The sequence below is a fragment of the Sparus aurata genome, chromosome 23 (assembly GCF_900880675.1).
Source record: "Sparus aurata chromosome 23, fSpaAur1.1, whole genome shotgun sequence".
Classification (NCBI taxonomy): Eukaryota; Metazoa; Chordata; class Actinopteri; order Spariformes; family Sparidae; genus Sparus; species Sparus aurata.
The window spans coordinates 28,153,446-28,173,654 of NC_044209.1; the positions used below are offsets into that span (position 1 = coordinate 28,153,446).

Here is a 20,209-nt window from a genome sequence, read left to right on the forward strand (position 1 = left end):
AGCTATCAGTAAACACAGCACAGAGCGGCACAGCAGTCGGTCCACTGTTTAGCACTCCATGCTGCAGCTCCGGTTCACAGGGATGAGCCCGCCAGACTCCACGACGCCGTCTAACAGCTTCACCAAAACATCAATTAGCCCGCTCGCTCAGCCGGAGCGCTGAGATTTTATACGTTATCCACCATCGTGTCTCTGTAAGAAGATGTTTACTCAATCCTCTGAAACGTCCTGCTCTCATTTGAGATCCAGTGAATAGATGTGGTTGATACGACAGCATTTCTATTGTTGTTCTGTTGATATATAGATTTAATTCTCAATAATTCCACATTAAAATGTCTGTAAATGACTCGTGTACGTACGTTATGTTTCCAACAATGTTCACACCCTGAGCAATATGTGATTTTACTTAATCATTATTAAGATAATGATGCATTTAAACCAGCAACTAGAGGCAGAGATAAACACGCATTTAAATGTCAAAACTAAATAATCTAGTGTTCGAACAATTGATCAATTGATGGAAAATGAAAGGAGAGAAGGTCTGATAACTGATTGATTGTTTCGGGTAATTTAATAAGAAATCTTTCTCTGGTTCCACCATTTTATATGTTTCTTGCTTGTCTGTTTTATGTCAAGAATTAAAGCCAAGTTAGAGGTTCACATGTTCAGTACGAACAAAAAGCTTCTTTTAAAAACAAACGTTTGCAGCCGCAGCTTTAATTCCTCCCTTCAATCACTCCTTTAATGGAACGAAGGCACTTCTGAGATAAACACGACTCAGAGGTCACTGACCATAATTAAAAGCTTAGTTACTGGGTATAGATCCGATCGATCGTGTTCTCCGACCAAAGCAGACATTGCCCAAACATTCCTCTAATCACCCTGGAACTCGTCTCGGCCGGAAGTCAAACCCTCTCATTACGCTTGGAAACATCGATACCGAGCCGGGTGGAGGACGGCGGCAGGACGGCTGCTGTTCAGTTACGCTCCACAGAAGTGTGATGGTTTAGTCCTTGCTTTGACAACAGGAGCGTCGCAGACTGACAGAACAGGAATGATGAGGTTTTCCCCCCTTAAGTGTAATTCTCCTGGACCTCTGAACTGTGTTTCTGCTGTTCGGTTCATTAAGAGCTGCTCATATTTCACCGCTCCCCTGTGAGTCGCTCGCTCTGGACAAACTGAACTTTCCACTCAACCAGCCACCAGAGTCCCTCCGACCTTCAGAAAAACAATATCTCCCCTCCCTCACCCGTGGAAAATGGCAGCGGGCAGCTGTGAACATCCCCGCGGGCGCTCTCTTAGCTCCGTATACGATGTTGTAGTAAACTAAGAGCATTAGATGGATCGCTGAAGATACGACTCGTTCACTAACAGTTGTGTTTTCTTGCTGCAGAGGAGGAAAAACGCTGCCGTTTACTATATTTCACATAAATATTCAGTTTATCACACTCAGGTTGGCAACTCTGAAGTCTCGACGATAAAATAAAATGATTTGACTGTAAAATGTTTGGGTGCTCTCAAATAAAATATATAAAAACAGGGAAATTTTGTTTTTTGTATGAACGATACTTTTAAATACAGAGCCTGTAGAAATGACTCAATCCCCTTGGAAGTTTTTATTGTTGTATAAAATAGAAGTAAAGAGGATTTTAAGTGTATTTTTACACACTGATGAAGAGAAGAAAGACTCTTTAACATCTATACTTGTTCTCCTGGGGTGAAATCCTGTTTATGACCGATCTAACCAACACGACTTCGACGTTTCTCTACAATCTACGACAATCCAAAGAAAGGAAACACTAAAAACATGCTACATTTATGAAAAGTGAACCCAAACCAACACTACAGCAGACAGTATAAATACAAAAAGAGGTTTGAAATGGAGTTAATGACTACATTAAGTCGATAAGTGCGTCGAAAAGGTAAATACAGTTTCAACCCGTTAGAGTCGGCCTCTTCATTTCCTGCCTCATGCCCGATGAAAGCAGCGCGGATCGTTATCAGCTCTCCAGGAGACCACCCTGCTCAACTCTGACAGCGGCAGAGAGCTCCTCTAATTGATATTGAGTGGTATGAGAGGAAGGGAATAAGTTAACAGCCTCCTCGCTCAGTAAACGAGTATTAATCACTTCGGTCCGTCTCTCCAGGGATGGGACGGAGAGCCGTGTGGAGCCTCGGAGGGGTTACCGTCCATATTAACTGTTGAGTGAGTGACATATGGATCCTGTGCTTCCTCGAGAGCAGCTGTCGCATTTACTTCAGAGGAAAGTTAGAGATTTCTATTTGTTGGGATACAAGCTTAGGGTGAAGTATGATCGGTCCGCTTCTTTTGTCTTTCTCCTCTGGTGTTTAGCGATGGTGCTGATACTGTGGATTGTGATGTAGTTTCCCTGGTAAACAAACCAACCCCTTCCACTGTTGAAGGCCACCTGGCTGCTGCTCTTCATGGGTTATACACCATATCCAGAGCGGTTTTTCACTGCTGGAGTGTCTCTGAGTTAGCGACAGCAGACAGGCCGGTTATCTGAAGGGCGGGCTGCCCCTCCACGAACAGCTAGCTGCAGACGTTGGCTTCAAAATCCTTCATTTTAGCATGTTGCATATAGGGCTGGGCGATATGGACTAATAGTCTCATCCCGATATATTTAGGCTGAATATCGATATACGATATATATCTCCATATATCTTTATGCAAAGTGAGAGCAAATGTTCAGTCAAAATCAAAGCCAAATATGACATGTGGGTGGGAATTTCGTAATTTCGTAATTTCGTTAGGGGCAAGTCCATTTGGCCTTCACTTTTTTTTTTTGTCAGGGGCACAAAGGCCACTGAGTAAAATGTGTTGATTTACCTTTCAGACTGATACCATAACATCCTAATTTATAATAAGACATGGATTATGTATTAAAACATTTTTTAAATACCAATATCAAGTTAATGTTAGATTAGAAAACAGTTTTGTTAAGTAGGGTTAGGGTGAGGTGGGTTTTGTGACACCTTACTGAATATTAGTGTTATTGAATATTTCTCCCAAACAGAAATTCCCCAAAATTATGGCAAAGCACATTTTTTCCAAACAAAAAAATTGTAGAATAACCAGCAGGAGACCACTGATGTGTGGAGTGATTTTGGTGACACTACACTCTGAATAATAGTGAAGTTATTGAATATTTTTTGTAGTTTCTCTTTTCAGTGTTGCACTTTGTAGACGGTCCCTGCGCCCTCGTCTCACAGCTGGCTGACCATACAGACCAGAGTTAATGTCCAGACGCTCGTTTTGATTAACATACCGTTGTAGCTCGTTGTCTTCCTCACTACGGTAGGAAAGAGCCGTCAGTTGTGTTTTAACAAGGTTTCACTTATGAGTTATTCATCCGGGAAGTTCGAATCTGTGAATATATTTCCAACTTTACCGGACTAAATCCTACCACATAAGTCAGTTACGTATCATGTCAAACCGGCTGCGCTCGCTCGCTGTGCTGTAAGTTTCGTTCTTCTGTTTTGAGACGCTGCTGCTGTTTGAGAGGCTTTCACGTGAGATCATCGTGATGATGAGACTCCACCTGCACGAACCGCGGACTCACTGAAGTTACTGTGAGTGACTACTGTGCACTCAGGTGGCTGTAATTAAAGGCAAGCTTGCTACGCTGACCGGGCCAGGGGCACAGAGGACACTGTGGCCGTACGATGATATTTTTTCACGGGGTATCAAGGCCAAAGTGTGGGGCAACGGCGGCCACCAAAGTGTTTGTTGAAGAGTGCCGGAGTGTCTGTTCCAGCCCCTCCCCTCTCTGTGCATGAAGGAGGAGGGGCGCGGGGAGCAGTGCAGAGAGCTCCGGGTCAGCGGTTTGCCTGGAGCAAGGATCACAGCGCAAATTTGAACTATATCGATATACGCGATAGGGTCTAATTCGATATCACATTTCAAAAATATATCGATATAAGTTTTATATCGATATATCGCCCAGCCCTAGTTGCATATGGAGAGGCAAACACTCGGCCTGTCCACTCCGTCTAGCACTGAGACACAAGCTGTTTTATTCTGGGCAGCAACCTGCCAATTTGGCCGTCCTTTTTGCAGCTAGGTCCTCAAATTTAGACACAAGGCAGAAAATTGGGGCTCTGTTTAGATCCGCCAAGATGACGCCTAGGAGGGGACACGTTTTGCCACCTCCACTGCTATGTAAATCCAAGTCATCAATGTCCCGGCAATTGTGTGAGCTGGGCGGAGGTGTCGATGACCTGCACTGTTGTGCGACCCACAGCTGGGGAGTTTTAAAACCAGGAAACAGCTGATCACAGCAGTCAGTCCATCACTTCATCCGCGGACGTCAAGATGAGCAACTGGACAGCCGCTGAGATCCGGGAGATACTAGCCATCACAGCTGAGAGAATCGGCTAAATATTCTACTGTTCACGCCCAACTTCGTGCTTTACGTCACGTCACATGTTTACTCCTACCCCAGTGGCGGCTTTTTTGAAAAGAAGGAATATTACACCTCCCTTTCACATAGACAAGATGGCAGATTGCAGCCTTTACCTGGCTGCAAATGTGGTACATTTTCTAACTAAAAGGGGATACTGATGTATCACCATCGCCAACATCGCAGACATGCCAGGGAACATAATCGTGTCGGCAGCTTGCCAAATTTATAGCGTACAGACTTCCAACATGAGGTTTTTCAGAGATTTGTTGTTGTTTCAGTGTATTTTGGTCCTTTTTTTTAAACAATCGCTACAAGTTTTGCTGACATATTGGCAGCTTACCGACCAGCTAGCTAACATAAATCGTTGCTAATTTGTGCACGACGGCACCTCATTTCGACTCATTTTTTTCAATCTTGCACCACCACTTTGCAAATAATGTTTTATGCTAAAGGTTAATGTGCTACAGTGAGTAATGATGTGCGTTATACATCTCTAATATACAAAATTTTGGCCTCAAGCTCATGAAAACTTAAAAAGGAAATGAATGATGGCTGGTGGAAGTGGACGGTGTGTGAGTGTTATAGAAATATGGCTCACATATAGACTCTGAAGAAGGAAAAATATGAGGAGTGGCAAGTTTCCCTTTTTTTAATAATTATGTTGATAAACAGTTAATCATTCCAGCCTTTTCTCTAGCAAAGTTATCAAACATTTTTTGGTTCCAGCTTCTTAAACGTGAGGATTTGCCGCTTTTCTTTGTGAGTCTTTGGGTTTTGGACTGTTGGTTGGACAAAAGAAGACATTTGAAGGGATTAACCTGCCGTGGCGAGGTACAAATACTTCTTCAGTGTACTTTATTGGACGAAAAGTTGTTTTTCACACTCAATTAAGTTAGTGTCCTCATCTTTAATGGATACTTGACAAAAGTAGTTATAACTCCCAGGATATAAACTATAAACTTTCAGTTATTTCTAAGTAAAAACATTAAACATTTGTAGCTTTTCTTTGTCATTTCTGACAGTAAATGAAGAGTCTTTGGGTTTTTACACTCTTGGTTTGACAAAAGAAGCAATTTGAAGGTTTCAATTTGGTCTCTGGAAAGTTGTGATGAGCATAGATCAAACAATAATCGTCAGACTATAATCCACATTATAAAAAAGTGGTTCGTTGCAGGCCTACTTTGATTGCCCTCAACGGCAGCATGCTTGTTATCTTCATGAGTTTTATTTCCAACATGTGAGAAGAGAGCTGGTAAACAACTGATCTCTACTGTCTCAGATATTAGAGGTGACACCTTCAGTCCAGGACCCGATGGGTGTTGATAACTGTAGTAAGATGCTGACCATCTGAGATGTTAGCAGATGGCCTGAGCCCCAATGCTGCCCTTTGCACCACTTTCCATTTTAATTAAGGAACAATTAAGTGGCACGCCGGGAAAAAAATAAAAAAGACTAAATTACTGCAGTCAGGAGTTGTAGGTTGTAAAAGCGGTGTCACACTGACCCGGGCTAATGGACACGCCATTGAAAATCACAGCATGTTACAGGCAGCACAGCAGCAGGCAGTCACACCATCACTCATGTTTGAGGTAAAATAGGGCTCGCTGGACGAGAAGGTGACTACAGTTGAGTGGCAACGATGGTGACAAGGCAAGAGCCGAGGGGCAGGAGGTAGAGCCCCAACACACCAGCCAGCTGCTAACCCTGACATCCAACACACCACGTCGCCTCGCAGGGCAGCACAGGTGACTGCAGGTGTAGCAGGGGAGTGGTGAGTAACGGTCAGGAGGGCAGGCGGGGTCGTTTGTCTGCAGAGTTTTCAGTGTCAGTGGTTCTAAATAAAATATATCCAGAGATCCAGGGACTCAGAAAAAACAAACTGAGCTCAGTGGATGAAAGAGGTGTTTTGAAAGGTCCTTGTTTCTGTAATTAGAGTTAAAAATAGAGTAAAACTTGTTCTACTTTGATGATCTGATGACATTTCATTGTTAATTTGTTTATTAGTCAGTGTGAACTCATTGATTTACTTTCCTGATTGATAGCAAAAAGTAAATCTATCTAACTAGGGCTATGACTCTTTTTCGTTCCAATTCTTAGAATTTAGAACCGATTTAAAGGTAAAACAGACTCAGCATGGTTATTTTCTTCATCCCAGAGTTTGATGAAAATAGATTTTTTGCTGCCGTTAGCTCTGTTAGCCATACAGTTAGCGGTCCAGTTAGCCAACTCTCCCTGCTGTCTTCCTTAAACCTTGATCTTCTCACTCACCTCTACTGCTAATTGCTAATAATTGTAATATAAGCTGCTGTAAACAATTTAGCTCAGTTAGCCATGCAGTTAGCGGTCCAGTTAGCCAACTCTCCCTGTCGTCTTCCTTAAACCTTGATTTTCTCACTCACCTCTACTGCTAATTGCTAATAATTGTAATATAAGCTGCTGTAAACAATTTAGCTCAGTTAGCCATGCAGTTAGCGGTCCAGTTAGCCAACTCTCCCTGCTGTCTTCCTTAAACCTTGATTTTCTCACTCACCTCTACTGCTAATTGCTAATAATTGTAATATAAGCTGCTGTAAACAATTTAGCTCAGTTAGCCATGCAGTTAGTGGTCCAGTTAGCCAACTCTCCCTGCTGTCTTCCTTAAACCTTGATTTTTCTCACTCACCTCTACTGCTAATTGCTAATAATTGTAATATAAGCTGCTGTAAACAATTTAGCTCAGTTAGCCATAGCAGTTAGCGGTCCAGTTAGCCAACTCTCCCTGCTGTCTTCCTTAAACCTTGATTTTTCTCACTCACCTCTACTGCTAATTGCTAATAATTGTAATATAAGCTGCTGTAAACAATTTAGCTCAGTTAGCCATGCAGTTAGCGGTCCAGTTAGCCAACTCTCCCTGCTGTCTTCCTTAAACCTTGATTTTCTCACTCACCTCTACTGCTAATTGCTAATAATTGTAATATAAGCTGCTGTAAACAATTTAGCTCAGTTAGCCATGCAGTTAGCGGTCCATTTAGCCAACTCTCCCTGCTGTCTTCCTTAAACCTTGATTTTTCTCACTCACCTCTACTGCTAATTGCTAATAATTGTAATATAAGCTGCTGTAAACAAGTTAGCTCAGTTAGCCATACAGTTAGCGGTCCAGTTAGCCAACTCTCCCTGCTGTCTTCCTTAAACCTTGATCTTCTCACTCACCTCTACTGCTTACTGCTAATAATTGTAATATAAGCTGCTGTTAACAAGTTAGCTCAGTTAGCCATGCAGTTAGCGGTCCAGTTAGCCAACTCTCCCTGCTGTTTTCCTTAAACCTTGATTTTCTCACTCACCTCTACTGCTTACTGCTAATAATTGTAATGTGAGCTGCTGTAAAAAAGATAGCTCAGTTAGCCATACAGTTAGCGGTCCACTTAGCCAACTCTCCCTGCTGTCTTACTTAAACCTTGATTTTGTCACCTCTACTGCTAATTGCTAATAATTGTAATATAAGCTGCTGTAAACAATTTAGCTCAGTTAGCCATACAGTTAGCAGTCCAGTTAGCCAACTCTCCCTGCTGTCTTCCTTAAACCTTGATTTTGTCACTAACCTCTCCTGCTAATCGCTAATAATTGTAATATAAGCTGCTGTAAACGAGTTAGCTCAGTTAGCCATGCAGTTAGCGGTCCACTTAGCCAACTCTCCCTGCTGTCTTCCTTAAACCTTGATTTTGTCACTAACCTCTCCTGCTAATTGCTAATAATTGTAATATAAGCTGCTGTAAACAAGTTAGCTCAGTTAGCCATGCAGTTAGTGGTCCTATTAGCTTGATCCGCACCCACACTGGGCATGAAAACCTCCTCTTCAGGGCAGTCAAAAGCTAAACATCTCCAAGCAAAGTCAGCTTCTTAATATGATGCTAGCTATAGTTGCTAACTGAGCTAACTCGCTGTAGAAAAGTCTATAAATTACTAACTCATTTTCTCCATAAAACACGATCCAGTTTCACCAAAATCAGTGAATACATTTATGTATCAGGCGCGGCTCTCATCACTATCTGATCCGTTGGTTCTGACCTTTGGCAGGCTTCATTATGTTTGACAAATCAGGAGACGCTTTGCTTTTAGGGCAAGATACAAGCTCAGACGGAGTATTTCAGACAGAGGATCAACTCAAGGGCTGCAGAAAAAGGCCAGTATCAGATAAATAATGAATTTATGTAACTGTGAATAATGCAGACTCTCAGGGCTAAACTACTCTAGTTTAGCCCTGAGAGCTGGAAACGAGCATAATCGCTCCCCTTTAAAGAGAAAATGTACTTGTATATGTAGTGTTAGCATCTTATTTAGAGAGCAGCGCCTGTGATCAGCTTGAATTCATCAGTCATGTCCAAACCAGCGCTTTTTTTTCCAGTGGAACAGCAAACGATAAATCTTTCACAGCTACCTCTCTGGCCTGCAGGGGAGAGTCTGACACTACAAAGGCGGATCTGGAGCGGAGCAGACTGTCTAACATTTGATTTATAAGCACAGTTTGTGATCCACATGTAAACAGGGGAGTTTTCGAGGATAACCGCAGCCACTTGCTTCAGAGCGTTAAAGTGCCTCTGAGAGCAGAACACCGCCTCACATCCCGGCAAACACCTTGTAGCTGTCCAGAAAAACCCATACATGCATATATATCTGAAAGCAGACATCAGCGTAGTATTTCCTCTCGTCCTTGCGCAGCTCATCCGGAAACACTTCGACAATCTAACAAAGGGGGAAATGTGCAGAAGACGATGGTTGTCTGCGCTCTGATGAATGTGTGTCATGTTCTTAAAAGGCGACAAGGAAAACATGCAAAGCGTTTAAAACCTCGTGACTCAGACTAAGACGGCTTTTGTTTGCCTCTCCTCACAAATAAGCTTTGCTGTGATTTTCTTTGAGATTTTAGAGTCAAAATCTATTTTCAGTGGCTGATGGGAGTGTCTGCTCGGATTCGACAGGGAAACACAGGGTTTCCACCGCAGCCATTTTCAATCGTTAGCCAGCCCCGCAGAAGAGACAACACATATCAAATTCCCAGGCTGCCAGAGGAGGGTGAAGACAGATGAAGAGGAGTGAAAGGTGCAGCTCTTCAGACAGTGGACAGTATGTGGATGCTGCTGTGTTTGTGTGTTGTTTATGCGAGGTAGCGTGCGGCTGTGCGGGGGTGGCGGCGGCGCCATGATTCAGTGGTGTTGTGATTTTAAGCGCGGACCCAGGACGGGCGGTTTATTTTCGCCCGTCGCCCTGTGAGTGACGGTCCAATCAAGCTTGGGACGGGCTGTCAGGGCTGTCAGGCTGAGGAATGAGAGGAGATGGGAATCAAAGACACAGAGCAGGACCGAACCATGATGGACGGACCTGAGCGCGGCAACCACACAGGCAAGGGAGGGCGAGATGAAAGAAATGGGGGGAGACACCGAGAAAATGGAAATATTTGTTGGTGGAGGCAGAAATAGAGGGCGAGGAAACCAAACAGAGCAAACTGAGAACAGTGGAAGGCAAAGACAGACCCCTGAATACTAAACAGGAAGTATTGTAGGATTATTGTATTCTTACCAATCCAGCGCATGACCGAGGTGAGAATCTGAAGATATTTGGTCTTCTGGGCGTTGAAGAAGGTGAAAGGACCCAACATGAGAGTGAAGACGCTCTGCAGGAAGAGACAAAACAGAAGAGTTGATTAAATCCAAAATATTCTTACTTATTAAATGTTCGGCATCAGTTCAGTATCACTCAAAGGGATGTCGGGAACCAAACTTTGGTAAAATACGGCTGTAAGTGAGGAACCTTCCTGTACTATCCAATAACAAGAGCAGGCTAATGCTGTGAAACTGAGGCAATTACAGTAAAATGTCACCCGCCACGAGTGATGCCGTAAATGTCAGAGCTTGTCGCGAGTAATGTTTGATTTACAGGTGCTGTACCATCCTACCTCGGAGATACTTTGAACTTTTAAACCAATTTTCTCCGAGTACGACATGTTGTTACTCAAGGTTATGGTAATTATTGAGGCTGTATTTTGCAGTGTTAACTTTAATTAGTTCCCAAAACGTTGATTAATTGTTCTTGAGTAGAGGAGGTCAGGATTCAGTTCTCTTACAAAGTTTGGTTCCTCAAATCTGTCCCGAGTAAAGCATCTTCCCAAGCAAAGCAATAAAGGATCTTTGAGAACGTTATCAGTCTTTGAATTCAGAGATTAGAATCAAATTTGTGACACGACACTGCGATTGATCGCGAGTTTTAGCTAATTAATGTGAGTATTGGCTTCCGGGACCGAGTATCTTTAGATTTCAGACTGTTGGTCAAATTGATCCCCACTAAAACATCTTTCCAAGAAAATCAATAAGGGATCTTTGACAGGTTTGTTTCCGTCGTTTTTAGATTCAAGAATTGAAATCGTGACATCACTGTTATTGAAAAAAACAGGTTATTTGAAGACTTCACCTTCAGCTCTGGGAAATCGTGGTATTATTATTTTCACCCTTCTTGGGTTAAACAATAATCGATTAATTTCAGAGACTCGCTCCTGGCTCGGCCGTCTCTCCCGCGTGTGTTTGCTCGACTAACCCGCTGTCACTTTCAGCCTACAGCTCTGTTTTTTAGCCTCGCACTCGTGTTCCTATCGTTCGTATCATCCTCCCGAGCTCTGTCAGAATCCCATCTGCCCTCTCAAAGATAGGCGAACAGATAAACAGGTGGACCAATCCATAGTCCACCAAAAAATTTCAAATCCTCTCAGGCCACGACTCTGATTGCCTATCTGATACTTTTCTTTATCAGGAGCTGCAATCAGAGGCAGTGGCTCAGCTACTGTAGCTCCAATTCCATCAGTTCCCCTCACGCCTCCTCCTCCACCTCCTTCACACCTCCAGACTCATTCCCCTCATCCATTTCTTCCCTCTCTCCCTGCTCTCAAGTTTGACTGGCATGTGAGCTCACACAGTCACTTGAGTGCCATTTCATCTGAAGAGCAGCCTGCAGGGTTTCAAACGAGGACATCAGCCTCCCATCCAGACTCGCACCAACACACACACCTCTGTGAGGACACAGAATAAGACTTCAGGTCGGTGCTGAAAATGAAACGCAGAGAAAGTCTCGTGCTCTATCTTCAGTCCGGCTGCACAGGTATGACATTTTCACGGTGCAATAATCTTCTCATAAAACACAACAGTTTCATTGAATCGAATTATTATCATCTGTTTTTTTTTTAAGGAAAACAAAAAGTAGAATCAAATTCCGGGTTAGGTAAACATAGACCTCATCAACATTCACACCACGGCGTACCTTGGAAACAAAACATTACATTTGTAATAAAAGAAAACATGCTTTTGCGCTAAATTTCAGCGACTTGGCATTTTGAGGATGACCTTTATTAAGCCACTGAGCCTCTCACAAGATTATAACAAGATTATTTTCAAGACTTTCTTGAAAAACTTGACTCGGGTCTTAAGGAGCAGTAGCATTTTTTTTTTATTTAGCGACTAAGAGCCTAAAATCTTAAAGCTCCGAAACAGCCGACCGCAGTTGAAGTCTGCGTTGCAGCATTGATAAGTGTGACAGCACTGGATATTTTTAGGGAGACCTGCAGACATTACAGCTGCGTTGGTGGCGAACAAAACCAGATATTTGTTCGAGGGAAGTTCAGCCAACTCCAGCCGTGTTTGTGGTGACAGAAGAAGGTAAATTAGACAAAACCATGTTGTATTTCTAACCAGAACCGTGCACAGTGTGGTGAGTAGAGAGATATATAAAACTGAAACTAAACAAAGTTTCAACGTAAAGAAACGTACAGCTTGAACTTATCTGTAGTTTTGCAGAAACACACTGAGCTAACATTCACTCTGGCGGTTGGGTTGGATCAATACACAAGTAGAAACTCTGTCAAACAACTACTGGATGAACTAATACCTTATTTATTAAGAGCTCAAATCAGAGATATTCTCCCCGTGCTGACGTACGATCACATCATAACAATATTTTAAGCACATAAACTTTGACTGAACATTAACATAAGTTGTTTGTATATAAGCAGACGTGCTTCTAAACGAGGGTCCAGGGAGCAGAGTTAACGGGACACTTGGTAATTAATAGAGTAAAGGTGGTGCACAAAGATGATTTAAGAGTGTCTGACAGGACCCAGCAGAGCGTTTCTGTGTTTGAACTAATGAATGAGGGAACGAGGGAGCGATTTCGGACACAGCTAGAGTCAGCGATTATGTCCACATGTACGGATGGACAGCTGGAGTATCTGTGGGTGTGAGGGGAGAAGAAAAAGAATAGCCTTTAATTCTGCTGAACAGTGACGCTGGTGCCTACGTGTCTATATATTAAAGTATTACCAGCTGTCGTCTTGGCAAAGTGCAGCCTAAGCTCAAGCAGAGCCAAAGCATAAATCTGCAACACCTATTGGAGGTAATGAACGAACCATTATGAAGAGAGATGTGTCTGAAAGAAGAAAGTGAAATTAATGGCAGCCGGCTTGACAGACGGCTGTATTTCAGCCCCGGATGTTTCAGCCCGGTCGGCTCTTCATCAGCACCTTTGGTTTCACTTTGTAAACTTACAGCGTGACATCGACCCCGGGGACAAAGTTTAGACGGATATTGAAGTTTGAAGACGCTGCACTCTTGATACGGACCTTTATACACATTAATATGAAAACATTCACTCCAATTTTATCTTCTGTAAGAGACTCTGCATGTTTTTTTAGCATTCTGTACTGACCTTTTGGTAAAACAGTAAACATAATCTTTCCGTTATCCACTTTTGTTTCTTGGGTAAATGTTGCAGAAATAAGCTTAGAGTCCTTTGACATTTTACTTTGTCTGAGACACGATAACAAATACGACAGCTGAATTGCAATATGACACAAAGAGAGAAATCATTTTTTTCCCATTACCTTAGTTTGAGGTCAATAAACAAGTTTATCTAGAGAAACCTCTGTTTGAATTTAACATCCGTTGTTCAGAAAGGAGAATAAAAAATCAAAAACACAGATTCTGACATCATCCATCTTTCTGGAGTTTGGAGAACTGATTACAAACTCAACAAAACTGAAACCAGGACAGAAAAATATTAAAATGTCACAAAACTTTGGAGGAAAAAGAGAGAAACTACACAAAAAACACAAATTCATTAACCCCCTTTACAAAACGGTTACTGCGTCTGTTGCTAGCTAGCTTAAAGCTAACATTCATAGCGTCGGCGAATATGGTGTTTATTGTTCTGATTATGTAGTTTGTTTAGTTGTTTGTTTAATAAACTTGCTTTGAATGACAGGAGGAGAAAATTAGGGAAGTTCCCAACTCAAAAGATTTTTATAAAACAACATAACTTGTGTCAATATGTAACTTTAATTTAGACATTATACATTTTTTCTGGAGCCGATTAAAGACGGTGGGAACGTTTAAAGTCTCTATTCCCGACTTCTGATCTAAATGCCTCCCAGTGCATCTGCAAACTGACAAGTCTGTGAACCACACAGGGCAGTTAAAAGAAGGCGGGAGGAGTCGTTCCATCCTCACACTTGCAAAGACTTCCATCAAGCATGAATCAACTGAATGGAAGTGAAAATGGAGACGACAAAGTTGCTGTTGCAGCACGTTTCACAACACAAACACCACATAAAGCAAAACGATGGAGACATAAAAGGTAATTGTCATCTGTGTTTATGTCGGGCTATGCGGGTCTTTTGTTTCCCGGACTTGGTATTCCGACTCGGATGACCGTTCCGTTGCACTTTCCCGTGTCAGAGGTCGTTTTGTTGCGAGTTCTGATTGCAACGGATTGCAGCATTAGTGCCAGGTCAGAATCCAGCTCCGTGTGGGCAGAGATAGTAATAACCCCGAGGGTTAAGAGCACTGGGCACATGGCTGATGAATTTCTCAGCAGCAACTGGGCCTCTCATGAATCAAGACTGCACCTCCAACAGCTTACAGCCTCCCATAAAACCCCTTAACTCCCAACAGCCTGAGGACACCGGACCTGCTGGACTGTGTCTCAACAACAAGAGCGAGACAAGAGCACAACGGCACTGTGGACGTTAGTAACTGCAGCAGAGAGATCTACGTTTGCACCAATTATATCACCAAGAAAGATAATTATGTGGCTGCTGGAGGTTTGTTTTGTATTTGTTTTTGTCCAAACACAGTCTCAACAGATCAGACTGCATGCAGCCAAACGTTAAAGGGATATTCTGGTGTAAGTTTAATCCATGGTCTAAATCACCGTGAAACTGTGTTAGACTCCCTCTGGAGAGATCAAGTTAGCATACCGCTAATTTATTTAGTTTTATCAACCTCAGAAACGACCGCACGACAACAATACACTGCAGTAAATGGATCCAAATATAAACCGCCACCAAAAAGCCACAAATAATGCTCAGAACAGCACCAAACTTCAGCAACAGTACAAATAGGGTCTCAGCACATAGTCCGGGGCATCTAACCTCCGCTAGCTTAGCTGGATTTCTATTGGGAAGCTAAAAACAGAGTTCAACTCTCCTCCATCAGCTTCCGGGTCGGGGAAGTCCCGACGCGACGATTACCGAGTGCGGTTAGAAATGCTCAATTCCGCTCTTTTCCCTGTCCGCTCTCGATAATAACTGTTATAAACTGGCAGGTAAGACACATATGAACTTTGATTGCTTTTCCATGGAGTCATAATCATACATTTTCATCCATGAGCCGCGGAACTCTACTGCACTCGGTAATCGACTCGTCGGGACTTCCCGTCAACAGGAAGCTGCTGCAGAAGAGTGGTAAATTTAGTCAGCTTTTCAGTAGAAATCCAGCTAAGCTAGCGGAGGTTAGATGCCCCGGACTATGTGCTGAGAGCATATTTGTACTGTTGCTGAAGTTTGGTGCTGTTCTGAGCATTATTTGTGGCTTTTTGGTGGCGGTTTATATTTGGATCCATTTACTGCAGTGTATTGTTGTCGTGCGGTCGTTTCTGAGGTTGATAAAACTCCGTAAATTAGCGGTCTGCTAACTTGATCTCTCGAGAGGGAGTCTAACACAGTTTCACGGTGTGTTAGACCATGGATTAAACTTACACCGGAATATCCCTTTAAGGTCTGTTTTGAGAATTAATAACTAAAATAACACAATAAATAACTACATTTTATGATCATGATTTCCTTCTCACTTTTCCCACATCGGTGCGTTTTGTCCAGTTAACTTTGGTCGGAGTTAACGCCCCGTCCGACCGCCATTAAAAAGCACACCTTCATTTTTATGTTGATGTCCAAATCCTTGATATACTCGGGACGACGGCTGGTGCTAATGCTACGTGTAAAAGACTTCAAGTTAATGGGCTAAAACATGTAAAAACCACCAAGACAGTCCATTAACTAGATAACGAGGATATAAAGTAAATGTCAGAAGAGGGAATCTTGGCAAAGGCCGCTTGAGTTTGGTTAAAAAAAGGAATTAAATCACAAAGCAGTAGAGCTGCACAGGAAAGAGAAGAAGGCACAGGGAGCATGAGAAAGTAGAAGAGGAGGACGAGTGAGTGGGCGGCTGTAAAGGCATCAGATGCCATGTGCTGTAGGGTGAGTCAGACCCGGAGAGCTGGCATGACAGAACCGAAGCAGAGAGGCAGACTGGTCGGGTCATGAGAGGAACGACCAGCAGGAGATCACACAATAAAAGTGCACTTTCAGTACGATCCGGCTGTGAGCGACAGAGCAGGAAGTACACAAGAGGTGCAGTCCAAGTTTCTTTGTTTTACAAGTAAATGTGATCAGATTTTAGTCAGACGCTTGTTTTCTGATCTGCTCCGGCCTCTTCGTATTAATGCTATTCTTGATAAATTCAGGGAATGTAAGTAAAGCTCTTTCAAATTAAAACGCCTGGAGCCCCTTTACCTGCCAGTTTTACAGGTGCTATTTGTAAGAAGATTTTTGAGTCTCATTCCCAACTCTTCAAAAAGCTTTGTGATGCCGGCCAACCCGTCTCACATCTGAGCCTCAAAAATCAACTTCTCTTACATGTCACCTTTAAATGTGAAGGAATGCTGAAGTGTACGGTTTCTGATTTGGTCAAGAACTACAGATTATTTATTAATTTATCCACTTTCTTCCTCTTATCATGTGTCAGGCCACAGTTGCAGCACGTCGAGGTGTTCCCAGGCCAGACGACGAGATATGTAATCCCTCCGGTAAGTTCTGGGTCTGCCACTGGGTCCCAGTTCCATTTCCCTGGAAAACCTCCAAAGGGAGGCACCCAGGAGGCGTCTTTATCAGATGTCAGAACGACCATAACTAGCTCCTTTTAATGCAAAAGCTATTCTTTGAACTCCTGCTGGATGTCCGTGCTCCTCACCTGATCCCTGTAAACTCATTTGTTCTTTACAGCATGTAGCAGCATTTTAAGGAGGACCAGAAGAACATTTTCTTTCCATTCTTCTATGTTTAACAAGAGAAGGGTCAGCGTGGACGGGGCTCTACAACCTCGTCTGGACATCTCATCACCATCACCACATTCTGGGTGGTTAGAAGATAAAGTGTCTTATTTAACTGTAGACAGAAATTAAGAATAAAATAAATTGTTCAACTACAAAAAGAAACCTTTACTTTCCTTTTTTCAAACCTCTCTGTATAACCGCCTGAGTAGAGACCGAACGCATGATGATTTTTCCTAATTCTCCCGAAACTATGATGGACTCGTCGTTATTCTACCTTCTCCTTTGTGATTTTTTGGCTGACCTACTTTTATTATTTTATGAATTCTCACAGTTTAATGTTCTTTCCTATTACAATTAATAAAACGAGCAGATACGACTGAGACGGTGTATTTTAATTAAACTTTCTTTTTTATAATTTTCCGTTTCATTGTCGAACACTCTCTCCTTTACGACTCAATCGAGGTCAACCTGCAACAACGCTACGATGAGATGAGACCAAGACGCTGTGTTGCACGACTGTGCTCCTGCGACACGTGTTGTGTTTTGCACGTCACTTCCTGATGTGTGAAATGACTGAACGCATCCACAGATCCTCACATGCCAAATAAAAATGACGCAGCAGACGGAGACGTACAGAGAAAGAAGAAACACTTCAGCTAGTTGAAAATATAATCATAACCATCCAGAAAACTCTTCTGATCGATAGAAACCAGTATCCCTCCCTCTGCCTCAGCTGGGAACATGCAGCTGGAGAAATAAAACTGCCAGAAAACAGCAGAACAAGAGATGAATATGACCAGAATTTCATATGGTAGACAGATTGAATGACACTTGGTTCCAATGCATATATTCATTTAATACTTTGTTCGGGCTGTTCCAGCAATTTCATCGTACTCGTGCTCGCAGGGCCGACATACGGATTTTTTTTGTCGGCATCTTTCGCCGTCCTCGCCACAGAAACTGCTTACGTTTCATGCTCGGTTTAATAAATGTCTCAATAAACAAAAACTAATTCTGTCAGGAGAAAAGTGGCATGAATCAATTCTGGCTTCCTCCCCAAACCTCGTTCCCACCTCTTCGGGAAAGCTGATGGTTTTCCCGGAGCAGCACACTCATCAACTTTGAGCGTTTCACTTCTGACAACAAAGACATTCTTTAAAGAAATCGGCGGTTTCTCCCTCGGTCGGTATGAGACAACGCGTTCAGCCAACAAAACCACCTGGCTTGGCTGCAATCACACACTTTAGTGAAACACAATAAACGGCGAGTCTGGGATGAGAAACTGCGAAGGTGACCAACGGCGGCGATGAATACAAACAGTGAGATCAGTCCTGTTACGACTGGAGGTGCATTAGAAAATACTGAGGAAAAGATGCTGCGTAACATTTTAGATTTTTTTAAGCCGTCACCGATGTTATTTTGGTTCTTAACGGCACTTTGAGCCAATCATCGCTGCTGTAGGAAGGTCAAATTTAAAGACCACGACCCAAATCAAAAGACATTATCTGTCTTTATCATTATGTCAGCCCATCAACCTGCCAATTTACCACTTTCCATCACTCCTGATGGCAGGAAACAACATCTCCAAGCAGCCATGGTTACTTCAGGTGAGTCCGTTTAGACCTTCGATGACGACTGATTGGATGGACGTTGATGAGGAAACAAACAGTGACCATCGCTCGGCTTCTTTTATTCTATATCACCCACAATCTTCTCTCCTCCTATTTCCTGTCAGCTCTCGTAAAAAAAAGTTTTCCACAACTTTTCAGGCGCTCTCTGTGACGCCGCGGTTATAATTTGAGAGTAAGAGATTAACGGGGCTTAGATATGAGTGAATGATCTCAATAATGGTGGAAACCCGCCACCAACAGGCAACCCGGGCTGTCAATCACTTTCAAAGTCTATAAAAGACCAGTGTTTGGATTTGTGCGGATGAGAGAGCGCGCCGGGTATGGAAAAGACGTTTAATTGGCATTAGATTGCGTCACTCGGAGCTTCGGCCTATTCGGCACATACGCGAGCATTTTTCTCCCGAGCCACGTGTTGGTGGAGGCTCTTCATCCATCACAGTTGGGCTACATAAGTTGACCAATGACCGCTCCAAACCATTTAAGTAATTAATCAACATATTTTTCTGGAGGGTCAGCCAAACTCTGCCGCGGCACAGATGTCCTCGAGCTCTTGGACGTCACTGCAGTGGAATTTATATCCAAGGGAGCCAGACGACTGCTTTGTTCGGGTCTGCCAAGCTGTCCGGGACGACGCAACTGTGAAATCGCTGTTTGGCTGATGTTCCGTCAGACACAAAGAGGGTTAACGGTGGAAGACCCAGGGGGAGGAGCGGGGATCACATTAGGGAGAAAGGCCAGCGATGAAAATCCTAAGTGCCCTGTTGGTTCCACGCGGAGGTTCCAGCCTGGACGCTGATAATCCCCCGACAATCAAACTGAGAACGCAGGATTATGATTCCCCAATCCCCACAGTCCCAAGATCCCCCAGCCATTTGTGTCCGATGTTAATCTTTACTCCACACAGAATTCACAGAAACTAAATGTCCTGCATGCCGTCACTCATTTTCACCTCCCTGCCTTTGTCATTCTCGTTTGTTACTTCTTTAAAGTCTATAAAATGAATTATTCAGCTGATTAAGGGAAGCTGGATGTGATTAAAGGTTAAAGGTCATGTTGATGTTGATCAGGTTTTCTCCCAGGATGAACTTAACTCGATGCAGATCGCGTTGGATCTGGATCGAGTGTCCAGCTGATGTTTATCAAACGGACTTCGGACTGATAAGCAGAATCAATAACGACACTGGTGTGAATACAATCGTATCGATTACTGTCCCTCTCGTTAACGCAATGAGATCAATCAATCATCGTCGCCGGCTGAGCTGAATCTGACATCACTCATCTCATCACAGAAAAATGACAATTAGAGCAGCAACGATTGATCTATTAGTTATCAATCGATAAATTCCACCTATTTGGACAATCGATTAATTGGGTTTGGTGATTTTAAAAGAAAGAAAAACATCTTCAGCTTCTTAAACGTGAATATCTTCTGGTTTATTTCCGCCTCCATGACAGAAAATGGAATATCTGAAGACGACATTTGAGGACAACATCTCGGGCCTGATTGAACAAACAACTAATCAATTAATCAGAATATAATCAACATTGAAAATGATCCTTTGTTGCGATTCATGTGTTCTGCTTATTTCCCCTGAGACTTAATACAATATTTGATAAATGTAGTCTGTTGTTCGGAGGCACAAACTGATATCTATGGTGTTCGTTGCTCCAGAGCCGTCATCGAAACCGACCAATCAAGATTTAGTGATGTCACGGCTTAGCGACTCGGGGGACAAGGACGGGACACAC

At 42.9% G+C, this 20,209-nt stretch overlaps 1 protein-coding gene across 2 annotated transcripts in view; it reads right to left on the minus strand.

Annotated features, from left to right (window-relative positions):
* Nucleotides 1-20,209, minus strand: part of tmem104 (transmembrane protein 104) — a 64,857-nt gene that overhangs the window by 8,326 nt on the left and 36,322 nt on the right. For both annotated transcript variants that reach the window (XM_030408590.1, XM_030408589.1), the window contains exon 9: nucleotides 9,981-10,074. In XM_030408590.1, the coding sequence (XP_030264450.1) occupies nucleotides 9,981-10,074 (94 nt within the window). The remainder of the gene's footprint in view (nucleotides 1-9,980; nucleotides 10,075-20,209) is intronic.